Source organism: Chanodichthys erythropterus, chromosome 10 (assembly GCF_024489055.1).
Source record: "Chanodichthys erythropterus isolate Z2021 chromosome 10, ASM2448905v1, whole genome shotgun sequence".
Classification (NCBI taxonomy): Eukaryota; Metazoa; Chordata; class Actinopteri; order Cypriniformes; family Xenocyprididae; genus Chanodichthys; species Chanodichthys erythropterus.
The window spans coordinates 16,878,018-16,893,087 of NC_090230.1; the positions used below are offsets into that span (position 1 = coordinate 16,878,018).

General features: G+C 39.3%; 1 protein-coding gene across 1 annotated transcript in view; it reads right to left on the reverse strand.

Annotated features, from left to right (window-relative positions):
- crb1 (crumbs cell polarity complex component 1) overlaps positions 1-13,075 on the reverse strand; it is a 29,009-nt gene extending 15,934 nt beyond the window's left edge. The window contains exons 1-8 of the mRNA XM_067398714.1: positions 12,991-13,075; positions 6,696-7,292; positions 5,872-6,067; positions 5,110-5,249; positions 4,702-4,884; positions 1,642-2,571; positions 820-1,373; positions 37-202 (exon numbers count right to left, since the gene is read on the reverse strand). Coding sequence (XP_067254815.1) covers positions 37-202; positions 820-1,373; positions 1,642-2,571; positions 4,702-4,884; positions 5,110-5,249; positions 5,872-6,067; positions 6,696-7,292; positions 12,991-13,075 — 2,851 coding nt within the window. The remainder of the gene's footprint in view (positions 1-36; positions 203-819; positions 1,374-1,641; positions 2,572-4,701; positions 4,885-5,109; positions 5,250-5,871; positions 6,068-6,695; positions 7,293-12,990) is intronic.
- Positions 13,076-15,070: the final 1,995 nt, after the last annotated feature.

A 15,070-nucleotide genomic window follows, 5' to 3' on the forward strand; every position in this document is an offset into this window, starting at 1 on the left:
TTATACATCTGAGATCACATGTTCTAAAATACTCACATTCATAACCCTTGCTGAGGGCCCGGCATAATGTTTGTGGTGGGCAGGGGCTGAGTTCGCACCAGCTCACCTCTTCACAGTGCTGCCCTGCTGTGTTAGGAGGGCATTTGCATGTAAAGTTGTCCCATAGAGAGAAGCACATGCCACCATTCTGGCAAGGATTTTTCTGGAACGGAAAGACAAACGTGACAGATCCAAAACTGTCATTAAAATGATCCAATGAATTCCAAGTATTAATAATTAAATAAATATATGAAATTGTTTAGAAGTAGTAAGATCAAATGTTTGGGAAGCTACTTTTAAATTATGATAAGCTTGTACCTTTGGAAGCTACAGTTTTAAAGTAGTTGAACTACATTCAAGCTACCCTTCAAACAATTTAATTAGCTACACTAGTAGTACTAATAAAAAGTGGCTAACTACATTGAAGCTATGTAAGGGTACACTATATTTATAAATTTTATCAGATGATAGTATTTCTGCAATCAACACAAATTTATACAAACTTAAATATATAGTGATGAACAGCACCATTTGATTTCATTTCAAAAAAGGACTTGAAATTAAATTACCTGGTGAATAATTTATTGGATTAGTGAATCAAATCAGATCCCTAAAACCTTCTGAATATGTTTTGGATTAGTTTTATCCTTGGCATGGCCAAAGTCATGAGTGTAAACTTTCATCCAGTTTAAAGAGGATAACAGAGCTAAATAAGATAAGCAGGTTTTGTGTAAATAGCTTCCATATTTGCATTTGAGAGCTCATGACACTGAAACTTACAGCGCAAGAGTCATCAGTGGTGCAGCCTGCGGTAACATCAATCATGCGGTCGGGTCTATATGACATCACAGAAGCATCAAGTGGGAAAAACTCAAGCTTCTTCTCATTGAGCTCCAAGTCTTGTAAGCACCCTTTAAAGTAACCACCGAAGGCAGATGACTCTCGTCCATCAAGCAGCCCGCCAACATAGATCACATCCCCATACTGAATGGAAACAGGTTGAACATCCATTGGTTCAAATACATGATCTGACTCCTGTAGAGTTATCATTCCCTCCTGGATGGTGATGCTGACAAAATGGATCTCGCCATCATTAACCACATTTTTACCGGTAACAGTCTTCAAGTTATTGACTTGCACTGTCAGTTTTCCCTTTTCCAGCCACATCTGCAAGTACTCAGTAGAGCTGTTGGCAAGCAGCACCAAAAGACCAGACTCCTTCCGTGTACGCAAGAACATGGACAGATAGAGCATGTCTGATTCCAGTTGGTCATTGATGGTGAAGACAGCATAGCTTGCGGAGTCTTCCTGGCCAAATCTGGCAGTAATATATTCTGTATGAGGAAGAGAAGAGAATACAACTCTTAAAGAGTTTCTAGAACTGTTCTTGTTTTAATATTGTAACTCGGACCCTTAAAGGAAACATTAAGATTCTCCCAAGGTGTATCCTATGATCTTCTACATTTATCAATGCATCTACACTAGAAGCAACCATGGTGTAGCACTGTTGTGCTTTAAAAACAGACTGGGCATTTGCAACATCGCAGTGGATGCTTCCAGTGTAGACATGGTTAATGGGAGGTCAATCCCTGGTGTTCTTACCCTCACCACAGTTTTGACCCACATAAGGTCGCAGACATCTGCACTGGTAACCTTGCCAAAGGTTAACACACTCTCCATGGTTCTCGCATGGACCAGAAAGGCATCGGTCATGATGGCTGCAGCCTTGCACAACATTCACTGCTGAGCTGCTCAACCAGTCCTCCGGTACCATCAGCTGCGAGTCCACAAACAAGTCCCTCATGCAGCCGATGAATGAGCCGGTGCCCCCTCCCTCATCCAATCCTCCAACAAAGGTGCTTTGTAGAGCTGACTCCAGCTCAAGGGCGCCGGTATCCACTTGGGCTGTTGTACCACAGTTATCTGCATCCTGGCATGGCTCCAGCAGTTGCAACAGCAGGGTACCCTCTCCAAGTACAGCCTCTACTGTGTGCCATTCGCCATCAGATAGATCCTGAGGCAGCATCAGAGTCCAGCTGGTTGTGTTTGTCTGAGGGTCACTCCTAAGATCAAGAAGGAGGTGTGTCTCCTGCAGCTCTAGGCTGAGTATGACCCCTTCGCTACCCCTCTGGAAGAGTACGGTGTTTTCCAGCACTGTGCGAAAGCTAAGTGTGATATTAAAGTATGCTTCTGCACCCAGCAGCGGCGTCTGCAGGTGCAGGAATCCTCCAATTGTCTCAAAGGAGAATACAGTGGGCGTCTGGCAGTAAGAGCCGGTGTAGCCTGGCTGACAGATGCAACTGTAGCCATGTACACCTTCGCTCAGGAAGGGCATGCAGGCTGCCCCGTTCTGGCACTCATGGCCCTTGCAACCCACCAGGGGCTCGCTACAGTTATGGCCACCATAGAGGACTCCATCATGGCTTTCAGACAGGCAGATGCACTTGTAGCTGCCCAGGAAGTCCTCACATGTGGCTCCATTATGACACGGGTTGGTGGTACAAGCAGTAGTATTTTGCTCACACAAGGCACCTGAAATGGGAGAGCCCAGAGTGAAATTCAATCAAGTTTCTTACAAGTAAACATTTAAGAAAGATTGTTGCCCAAGAATGAAATTTTCCTGCTGCAATTATAAAACAAGATCAAATTGTTTATAAAGGTTTATCCTTAAAACTATTTGTTGCATTTGTGCCAATGTCAGAAAATGGTCAATAACTAAAGCGTGGCTTATGCCAGGGATAATGTGGGCACGTTTTAGCCAATAATCCCTCAGGAAAACAAATAAGTAAAGCTGACTGCATAACAATCATGCAACTTTATGCCAGAGTGGATATCCACTCAGAGTGTTGTGCCTAAAATTTCACTGAATGATAATTTAGTTATAAATAAGTTTAACATTGATGAATAAAACATTAAAGAGCTGTGAGTAATGCATTCCATGGAAACCAGGTTGTGTAGCTACTGATAGTTTTTTCTTGACCTAAAGTCATTGCAAGTTCATCATATTTTCAAAAAGAGTTTTCATTAGCCTAATAAAGTATATTGTTTTTTAACAATATACCCCCCCCCCCCCCCAACACTGATTTCACCACTGATTTTCACTGAGAATGATTGTATAACCAAAATGAAATCCAAACAACAAAACTGTGCAAATTTACCTGAAACAAGCAACAGGACACTCCAAATCCAAACTAAAACTTCCATGGCATTAGGAGTCTACCATTCAGCAGCCACACATCTGTTCAGTCGCACTGCTTTTTGATGGGTCCATCTATAGCAAAGGCCATCCTAACAGACAGCCGTCAATGTACATTCATTCCTTCAAGAAAAACTTTGTACTGCAACACTAGGCCCCCATCAAAGCCAGCTCCCGGGGGATTAGCTTAATGCAACCTGAGCATCTTACAATGGTGAAGCCCAATTATAGCCTCCGCCTGTGAGTCATGTCCTGAGCTGGTAACAGTGACAAAATCTTTTTTCAAGTCAAGTCACCTTTATTTATATAGCGCTTTTTAAAATGCAGATTGTGTCAAAGCAGCTTTACAGTGATAACTGGTAAATAATTTTGGTTGCACAGCAGCTCTTAAAGAAAATGGTGTCATTGTCCAGCTTAAGTAAATTCAGTATTGATTCATTCTGTTGTAAGAATCAATAGTTATTAATTTAGTTAATTTATCTATATCAGCACTGGAGTAAACAGTTCAGCTCAGTTCAGTTCGCATACAAGGGTGTCGATGCATGCAGATCAAAACGTTGAATATAAAATGTCAAGTGTCCCCAACTAAGCAAGCCAAAGGCGATGGTGGCAAGGAAACCAAACTCCAACAGTTGACATCAGGTGGCCAACAAATGTTAAAATGGAGGGGAAAAAAACCTTGGGAGAAACCAGGCTCAGTCAGTGGGCCAGTTCTCCTCTGGCCAACAGCGAACAGTGCATGATCATGATTCAGGCAGCTTTCATAAGTCCAATTGGGATCGCAACGGTTTGTATAATCTAAAAAGTAAAAACCATTTTGAAGTTATAAGTTTAGTTGTCAGAGAATCAGTAGAGTGAATTTGTGCTGAATGATGGGTTATACAATGCCTGATTTGGCTGTGAATATGCAAACCAGACAAGTTCTGATAGTCACATCAACCTGATGATGCATAATATGCTCATTAAAGGCAATATCTAGCCAAGAATTTAGCCAGGCATTGAAAGCATTAGGCTTTATTGGTTCTTTGACTCGGTTGTCCTTCAGACATTTGATTTTTACAGAACCGAAAGCCTCTCGGATTACCATATTTATTCAGGACAGTCCTGGATTTTTGAACCTTTCATTATTGAAACTACTTTAAAACGGTCAGATTTAGGGATAAGGGCAAATGACAATTTTTCTGTGACAAGGTGTAGAAAATGCATGCAAACTGATCAGCTAGCACATGTCCACAAAAGAAAAAAATAAAATAAACAGGTTTATATAAGAAAATGTCCTGAGATTGTGAGTGATTGTGAGATTGTGAGTGTCTCTGAGATTGTATTAGTTTCGCTGTGAGTGGCACTAACACAACCTTCTCTTCTGAATAAAAACCAACAGCTTATCTTGATCCTGCTTTTATACAATATCACACTTAATAAGTATAATTCAAAAGTTTTAAATAGGGATGTGAGTCTGCAGATACCTGAAAATCCTGGTGGACACTTGCAGATGAAGCCAGAAGCATGCCTGGGGCTGTATCGAGGAGGAAATAGGGACTCTGTGCCGTAAAGTGTCTTCCAAGAGCGCTCAATGCAAATGCCTTCATTCACACAGGGACTGCTATCACACTCACTGACATCTGTCTCACAGTTACGACCCTCGAACCCTGGTACAGAGCAGATATGAGAGGACAGCCTATTGATGGTTTGTGTGCTAGCTTATTTAACATGATTTCAAATGAATTATCATTACAAGTGTAATTACATCAACCAATCAATCACATGCATGAAGCTTTTAATAAAAATAAATTCAGAACCACCATATTAAATTCAAAATTCGATCTATTAATAACATTATTCCAGTTTACACAAATGAGCTCTATTTTAGTCACCTGGCCAGCAAATGCAGGTGTAGTTCCCATTTTCATCCTCACAGAGGGCGTCGTTGAGGCAGGGTTGAGACCAGCAGGGAGGAGGTGGGATCTCACAGTGAACACCAGTAAAGTTAGTTTTTGAGCAGTCACAGCGGTAGCTACAAGATTATTTCAAAATACATAGGTATATTGGTTATTATACAGGTTAACTAATTTCGAGTATTTTCACAGATTCAACATAATAAGCATATTATATTATTATACACAATAATAAAGTACATGTGGTTTACTCTGTGTGTATTGAGGGACTAGTTTTATTTATGTATCATTTTATTTACAAATATATATTTTACCCCAAAAATTATATTAGAAACTGATTTATACTACAATTATTTATATTTACAATTATTAATAGTATTTATAATGATTAAATAAGTAAAATATTGTGAATATATCACCCCAACATGGAAAAGAAAGTAATTTAATTTTGCATTAAGAAAATGAAAACCCATTTTTGGACCATAAAAAGTTTTGCATTGTGACAATATTTTAATTAAAATTAAGCATATTTTCTCTCCAACTTCTCATTATAAACTTAAAGTCAGCATAAATTAAAGGAAAAACAACAAATGCTGCCATCATGTATACACATTAAAAAAAAATAATAATAATAATAATAATTATATATATATATATATATATATATATATATATATATATATATATATATATATATATATATATATACAAAAATACTAACAACTACTAAATTTATTGTACCTATTGATTTCATCCACACACAGAGCCCCATTTTGGCACGGCTGGTCACTGCATTCATCAATGTTCGTTTTACAGCGTTCCCCCTGGAAGCCCGCCAGGCAGGTACACGAGAAGCCATTGATGTGGTCATGGCAACTGCCGCCGTGGAGACAGGGCTGTGATTGACACTCATCAATCTGAACCTCACAGCTGCTACCTGGAACATCAGAGACAGTGGTGTTGAGTGCAAAGATGCCAATCCGCTTTTTGTCGAGATCTCTGCATGGCTTATTACACATGCCATCTGGACAGACCTCATCCTGGATCAAACAGACTGTAACTGGAAGCTTCCAGTCAGTCTTTAGGGTATTTGATATGCTGCTCACAGCTTTTCCTTAACTTGATCAAAAATGTTTTTTAAGCAGATTTGAACCGTGAGGTTTAACACCATGTGTTGTAAGAGACCAGGGCTTGTTGTCACATGAGGAGATCAACTGACAAAAGTTCAATTGATAAATTCTCTTGCATTTGAACTCAAATGCCTAGTTCAAAACCTCATTTTTTGTGACAACTTACCCCATATAGGCCTAGAGACAGCATAACGCACTTTAGGGCCAACATACTTGATGACTTCTCTTATTAGCTATATTAAACAAGATCTTTACATTTTTTCAATGGTCCTTCATAAAACAAATGTTTTGAGGATGTTCTTCAGGGTTGCATTTCAGATTGCAATATCATCCTTCAGCCACAAGATGGCATTAGCTGCATTTGGCACTAGTTGAGACATCCCACATGTCAGTCTAACAGGTGAGTTGCATCAGACCCTCCCTCCTTTCACTCACCCGTGTATCCAGGCCTGCAGAGACAGATGTAGTGCCCGATCTTGTCCACACAGGTGGCTCCGTTCCTGCAGGGCCACGACACGCATTCATTTACCTCGATCTCACAGCGCTTGCCCTGGAATCCCGGCACGCAGAAGCAGGTGGGGCCGTCCCTTCTGCTGCGGCAGATGGCGCGGTTGCGGCAAGGGTTGGGGGAGCAATGGTCCACCTCTTTCTCGCAAGAACTCCCAGTGTAACCCTCTTGACAGATGCATGCATACCCCGGGCTCCTGTCTTGCACTGCCAGACAGCGGACACTCTCCCCGCACAGCCCCTGAGCACAGAGCTGGGCACTGGAATGACAGTCCTGCCCCAACAAGCCAGGCTCACACTGGCAAACTAGTTCCCCCGGGTGGGCGCCGGAGGGCTGACACGTCACATTGCCCTGGCAGATGGACAGTTGGCAGAAAGCGCTGGAAGAATCGCAATGCGTGCGGGGCAGGGCTGGCACAGGCGACTGACACTGGCACAGGAAGTCAGATGGGGCTTCCCTGCACTCTGCCCTGTTTTGGCAAGGCTTGTCCAGGCAGAGCGCTGAGGTCTTGAGAACTGTTAAACCTAAAAGGATTTACAAAAAAGATAAAGAAAAAACACTTTCACATTTGTTGAAAGTTGTCTGCTTCCATAAACTATGTTGGGCGAAATATGATATCAGTTAGAATCTTAAATAAATGTTCCAAAATATGGTTTTATAGCAGCGCCAATAAAGAACATTTCCCCAAAGAACCTTTCAGTAAACAAGTCTTAAAAGAAAAAAAAAAAAAATTTCATGCATGGAACCATTGAGGCCAATAAAGATCCTTTATTTTTAAGAGCGTACAGCAGCTTGGGAAAACTTAATTTCCACACTTCCCCTTTACATTTAAATTTAAAGCTTCTGAAGTTGTGGTTGAGTTCTGGGGATTACGGCACTGTTGTGGGCCAGTTATGGCTGATTTCTGGGACACGAAAGAAGTTGTGGGTGAGTTTTCGTCTGCTTCCACCATGGGTCTGGCTCACTTTCGTTAAGTAGCTTTTGGGCCAATCTTGGACCGTAATTCCATGCAGTATGTGGGCCAAACTCTCTTTTGAAATTCAACCAGATTTGGCCCAACACAAATTTGCTATCTGTGTTCTTGAACATTCCTATAAGTTTGCTAGTGCAAGAATCACATTCTGACTTTTTCTGTTTTCAACAAAAGTATACTTTTATACTTCAAATATCATTTTCAGATATAGTGCTTTTCACAATACGAAGCTTTATAGAAAATCATGATTTTAATGCTTATAATATCACTCAGTGAATAAGATTAGTGAATCTTTTGTTTCTAATCAGTGATTCAGAGTGTACCAAACTGCCAAAGTCACGTAATTTCAGTAAACGAGGCTTCGAGGTTTCAAAATTTCATTGGTTCATGTGACTTTAGCAGTTTGATACACACTCCGAACCACTGATTTGAAACAAAAGATTCGTAAAGCTTCGAAATTTCATGAAGCAGTGTTTTGAAATCGCCCTATATTGTTGAATAAAGGTGTTATTTTGTTTTTTTGGCGCACAAAAAGTATTCTTGTCACTTCATAACATTAAGATTGAACCACTGTAGTCACATGAACGGTTTTACATATGTCTAGTAGCTTTCTCGGCATCTAAAAGTGTTAATTGTCTTGCTGGCAATGGAGGCCATTGAAAAATATTTTAATTTGTGTTCCGAAGACAAATTCGGGTGTGGAACAACATGAGGGTGAGTAATTAATGTAAAATTTTCATTTTTTGGGTGAACTAACCCTTTAACAAGTAGGCTTTCTTTTGAATACTTGCTTTCATGTAGCAACAACAATAAGTTAATTTATTATTATGAATCCATTCTTGTCTTTACATGGTTGTTTTCGATTGAGGTATCACGCTTTAAAGCTCAAACAAGATTTCAGGATGCTAGTACTGTGGTTGCATATATTGTGCTGCACTGTGCTTGTATAACGTCCTTCAAACAGAAAACATATGGCCAACAAGCTTTGTAACAAAAGGCCAATAAGATGAATTGGCTAATGAGCCAACTGGACTTCAGAGCCAACCACACATCAGGTGATGGAGCAGCTGCATTGTGCATGACCCATCCTAGGTACAAAGAACCACTGTGGTGATGGCGATTCTTTCACTGCTGACATTGGGGGATTTGCGCAGAGATAACCATATGCGCCAAATGATTGTTAATATCCAAACTGGAGTGCTGCAAACAGAGGTACAATTCTCGCACCTGCTGTAAGAGAAATCACCTAAATTGAACATCTTTGTCAATATGCAGCCATGTTAGAATCGTGTTGATGATCTTGTGCTGTGTTGTGTATATCTGCGATTGTGAATATGAGCTTTGAGCACCCCTAATCAGATCATGGGGTTTATGTGACTACATAGGATTAACCTGTTAGTCATGCTCTACTGTTTCTGTTCCGCTGTCCCCTGCTCCCACAAGACTACCGCTCTCTGCAAAAATGTTATATTTTATCTTGAAACTTTAACGTTTTGTCCTGTTCCCACTCACAACAGCCCATAGGAAGAGCTCTATGCAGATTTTTCAGTCCCAGTCTGGTTAGATTCTGTCTCGTTCCTGTGTCTATAGGCTATTTTTTCCAATTCCCACACACTTCAGATCTCCAGTGACAGACTTCAGAGTGGTGTCATTATTAGATAATTATATTTTGCGGGAGCCCACTAGTCATTTCTTTCTCCCGCTTCCCGCGCAAATATTGGTATCTTCCCTCCCCCGTCTGCCCTCAGCAATTCAAAACTTGTCCTGTAGTACTAGTGTTAATTTCGTCAGACGAGACGAGACGAAATATGTTCGTCAACGACCTTTTTTTTCATGACTAAGACGAGACGATGACAAGACTGCACCACTGTCCAAAAACGCTGACTAAGACTAAATTAACATGCATTATTGTTGACGAAAAAAGACGAGACGAAAATGTTTTGTATAAAATAAAAACTAAGATAAAATCTCTCTTCATTTTCGTCTACAATCGTCTCTGCTTTTTCATCAGCTGTTACGCCTTTAAAATATTCAGAACGAGTTTGCGGCTTTGCGCTGTTGCTCAAGTTAAGCCTCGTTGAAGCCTTGTTTACACTGCATGCGTGCGGCACGGCTCCGGCAAGGTGTTGTACCGTCCTCTGCGCGATGTCAACTCAAACAAAGAAATTTCAAGTTTTTCAACTTCGAATCTCTTGTCGAACCTCTTACACAGGGTGATTATTTTGACTTTGTTTTGTATTTGAGCTGCGTTTGTGAATGTCTCCTAAATCAAAAATTGAAAACCAGACACGTTTAACATTTGCATTCAACAAAAATCTTTCAACAAGTGTATTTTGTCAGGTAATTATGACATTTAACCAATGTTTGAGATATGTGAAACACTTTTTTTTTTACTGAAATGTTTATCAGTATAATAATCTCAGTAATAATGTGTTATTTTTTAAAAAAGACTACAATTTTTTGACTAAAACTAGACTAAAATTAAGACTTTTAGTCGACTAAAACTTGACTAAGATACCTTGAGTATTCTTTTGACTAAAACTAGACTAAAATGACAAGACGTTTAGTCGACTAAAACTTGACTAACAAAAAAAAGATATGTGAATGACTAAATATGACTAAAACTAACAAAGACATTTGGCACAAGACTAAGACTAAATTAAAAATAGGTGACGAAATTAACATTATCCTGTACATCACTTTGTTGCATCCCGCGGATCTCTACCAGATGATTTCATCCCCCTTTCTTACAACCAACTGCAAGCTCACATTCAGATCTGCCTTCATCCAATCAAGAACTGCACTGTTAGAACCTACATTTTTTTTTTTTTTTTTTTTTTATAATTCTTTACACTGGAGTTTACGTCAATATAAAGAAGAAAGATCTGTTGATACTTGGTTGTTTTTAAGTCCAATTTTTATGCCCTTTCTCTTGCTAACTTCCCTCAGTTTCGTTCACTCGGTGTACGTCATGTGCTTACGTTGCACGAGTGCCCACTACTGGCAGAACCTTTTAAACTCCAATTTCATACACTAGAGTTGTGTGAGGTGGGAGTAAATTAAGCACGATCTGCTGTGATGTCACAATCATGTTGCATTGTGGTCTATGGATCTCCCTGAAGTGTTATAGCACATGTACGTCTGCAAGATGTCCGTTAAAGATCACTTCATCTGAAGCATCTGCTTTTTACAAACATCTGATAATGTCTTTAAGATGTCATTTTTACATACATTCTAAATCATAAAAATCTTAAAGAGACATTTTCTAAACGTCTGTTTTACATCTGACAGGAAACGTCCTGTAGATGTATTGCAGTTGATCAAACAGTCTAAAAAATACGTCTTGCAGATGTAAACACACACATCAAATAGACGTCTCCGAGATGTACGTGTCCTATCAAGTAGACACACTCCCTCGATCAAAATCAAGGCGTTGAGGGTCTGTCCAGACTTCAAAGTGGCAGCAGGGATTCCCAGAGGGGAATTGCTTAGGGAAGTTTGCGAGTGTATGACTACAAGTGGAGTTAAACACAGCCCAATTTGTCGCCTGCTAATAAACAACCACAAGGTTTAGAACCAAGTTCCCTACATTTTTTATCTTTTTGATAATTCATTACACTCGAGTGTATGTCACAATAAAGAAGAAAAGATATGTTGCTACTTCTCTTACATTGCGACTTTAAGATAATTAGGAAATTACTCTAGGTGCCAAAGACAACCTCAATCGATTTTGGCCACTAATTCTTATAAATGGCTTACTGTTTAAAATTAAAATAGTCAAACTGTCAAATAAGGCTAGTATGTGAGAAAGCATTTAACATAATTTTACATAAATTTACAGACTTCAGCTTAATGTCATGTTTGTGCATATATCTGACTGGTGGTCACATCTACAGAACGCAGGGCCTGCACAGCTTTAGATAAAGCACATATATAAAAGCCTCCTCAGTCCTGTATTCAGCTGGTCATTCTCAGAAACGCCAGAGGAAACAATGTTCTGTTATCTATCCAAAAAACGGCTTAACCTCTGTGACAGCCCTATTCACAACGCTCACTGCGCAAGGACGTTTGCAAACTTTGGAGTCTCAACAAAGCATCAAATCATGTCCCCATAGCAACCAATTCCACACTTCCAGCTTTTCTTTTGCAGGGGTTGCTATGGTAACCGGCAATAGACATAAGTCAGTCATTTAGGGGGTGTCTAGAAACCCCATTCAAACCCGGCAGTCTGCAATGTTTTTTATTACAGACTGTGCATTGAGACAAAGACTAATAGAGCAAGCAATCATGAGCGCAATTTGGCAATGTCGCTATCAGGACTGCCCCTCATTTACATTCAGTGTCTATAGAGAGAAAATTTGCTGATATGCAGGTTTATTGAAAGAAATTAAAAAAACTGTATAGTCAATAACTTTTGATCATGTTAAACTGCATTTCTTCTCCTTTCAAATCAAACATCTATATTTCAAGTTGTTGGTCAGTTGGTTTTGGGACCCAAAATGTCCGTTTTGGGGGGATTTCTATAATATCAGCTTATTGGGAGTCTAGACCAGTGCTCAGCATGAGCCCACACACATTATCCCAAAAACACAAAGATGTCAAACCATATGCTCATACAGACACTGTAATCCTCCTAAGGTGCATACAATGTAAAGTATCAAACTCAAATGTGATACTACGTTAAAATGCACACATTGAAATGCCCAGGTATTTTGCTTGTGATGAAAGCCAACCACAATCCTTTTAAATGTGCCAGAGTCTAGAAAATGAAAAGCACAGCTCTGTTTCTAAGTGTCTTTGATGCAAAGCCTTTTATGTTCTTAAGTGCCACTGCGGCTGATGCGTCCAGGGTCGCGATACCTCTGACCACACTCATGCGGAGCCGTATCAAAGCAAAAGGGACTAAGATCAAGCTACTGGGTAGTCTTTTTCATCCATATAAGAAGAAAATTTGCATTTTGTAAACACACACACGCACACACACACACATAAAAGTATAAACCATCATTAAGTGTAATAAAACACCCAAAAAAACACTATGCTGTTTAATTATTTAGAAAATGTAGTAGGAATTCAAATACTTGTCGCAGGACAATGTTTTAAATCCTACTAAAAAAAAAAAAAGAATCTAGAAATAAAAAATAACTAAAACAACAGTATAAATCTTTGCTCTTTGACACTAGAATATTCAACAAGTGTCCTAGCAATTACGTCATTACTGCATAAAAGCAACAGGCTGGACTACTTACTTTCTGTCCACTGCAGAAGAAGAAAAAAGCAAAATGCAACTAATCTGAGCCACACTGAACCTAAAACCGTAAGATCCATATCCATAGTTAGATGTCATTGTGATAGTGGGCAAGCTGACATGATAACGGTGTTACTCAAGCATCCTCCAGTGTGTGTCTGTCTGTTTGAGGCTCTCTGAATCTTAGCATGCTCTCATTCACATACGCACCAATGAGGCGCAACTCTCTGTATCCTCTATACAAAGAGGCCTCTGGGGATTGGTGAAGATTTGAACACAGAGAGAGGCCATCAGGCATGCTGTCTGAATAATAATCAGCAGGTGATGATTACATTGGATATTAAGTAAGCGACGGCAGACAAAATGCTGCTACGCAGTACTTTTCACCCTCTTGCAATCAAGCCCTTCCATCCACTCCAGTCTAATGACTTCTCTCAAAATGCTCTTCAGGTTAATTTAATGCAAAATAGATCATGCCATCTGCTGGGATTCTTGGGTAAAAATGTACACTGCTGCCTTCCATTTAGCATTTAAAGGAACACTCCACTTTTTTTGAAAATAGGCTCATTTTCCAACTCCCCTAGAGTAAAACAGTTGAGTTTTACTGTTTTTGAATCCATTCAGCCGATCTCTGGGTCTGGCGGTACCACTTTTAGCATAGTTCATTGAATCTGAGCATGTCGCTCAAAAATGACCAAAGAGTTTCGATATTTTTCCTATTTAAAACTTGACTCTTCTGTAGTTATATCGTGTACAGGCCGACAGAAAATTAAAAGTTGTGATTTTTTTGGTCAATATGGCTAGGAACTATACTCTCATTCTGGCGTAATAATCAAGGAACTTTGCTGCCGTACCATGGCTGCAGCAGTGCAATGGTATTACGCAGCGTCTATCACAAATGTCTCCAGTTGCAAGGCACGCTCCCCATGCAAGCAGGGGGTCAAAGATGCTGCGTAATATCATTGCGCCTGCTGCACCCATGGTACGGCAGCAAAGTTCCTTGATTATTACGCCAGAATGAGAGTATAGTTCCTAGCCATATCGGCCTTGAAAATTTCAACTTTTCATTTTCTGTCCGTCTTAGTACACGATATACTACAGAAGAGTCAAGATTTAAATAGGAAAAATATTGAAACTCTCTGGTCATTTTTGAGCAAGATGCTAACGGTCTAATCAGATTCAATGAACTATGCTAAGCTATGCTAAAAGTGGTACCGCCAGACCCGGAGATCGGCTGAATGGATTCGTAAACGGTAAAACTCAACTGTTCACCTCTAGGGGAGTTGGAAAATGAGTTAGTTTCCTTTAAAGTGTTCCTTTAAACAACTAGCTCATTTCACTTTCAAGCCATGAACTGCAAAATGATTTTTTTTATCTGTCTCATCAATACTTTTATGTGGTTTATAACAACACAATTTTCCATTTTTTTTGTGTGTGATAAAAGGGTGAGGACTATAAAAAAAAGAGTGAATATTAAGAAAAATAGAAATAAATGTGGAGATTATTTTTAAATAGTCGCAAACAGCAGAAAAAATAATAATAGGCAATTCCTATTATTTTTTCAAGCTGGTTGGCTGGTCTTAGCTGGTTTAAGCTGGTCTCCCAGTCCCCTAGCTAACCAAAACCCCTCTAAAACCAGCTATGACCAGTCTGGAGACCAGCTAAAAGCAGCCTGACCATCTTAGGTTGGTTTTATGTTCAAACTTTTTATTAGAGCAAATGTTATTACAAGAAAATAGATTACAAATGTAACATTTTTCCCATTTTGAGACTTAAGCTAACCATAACACATAACCGTAAAAAATAAATAAAATAAAAATAAAATAAATAAATACAATATATACTTAATACAATATACATATTATATATATAAATGTATACATACAATCATGTATTAACTAGGAGGTAGAGTATTAAGAGACTTGAAGTAATCAATAAAGGGACCCCATTTATTAAAGAAATTACTTTTCCTAGAACATCTTACTTTTTCCAGTTTAAAAAAAAAACATGGTATCCACTAGCCATTGGGAGGTTTTTGGAGGAATATTAGATTTCCAGTGGAGCAGAATACGGTGCCTAGC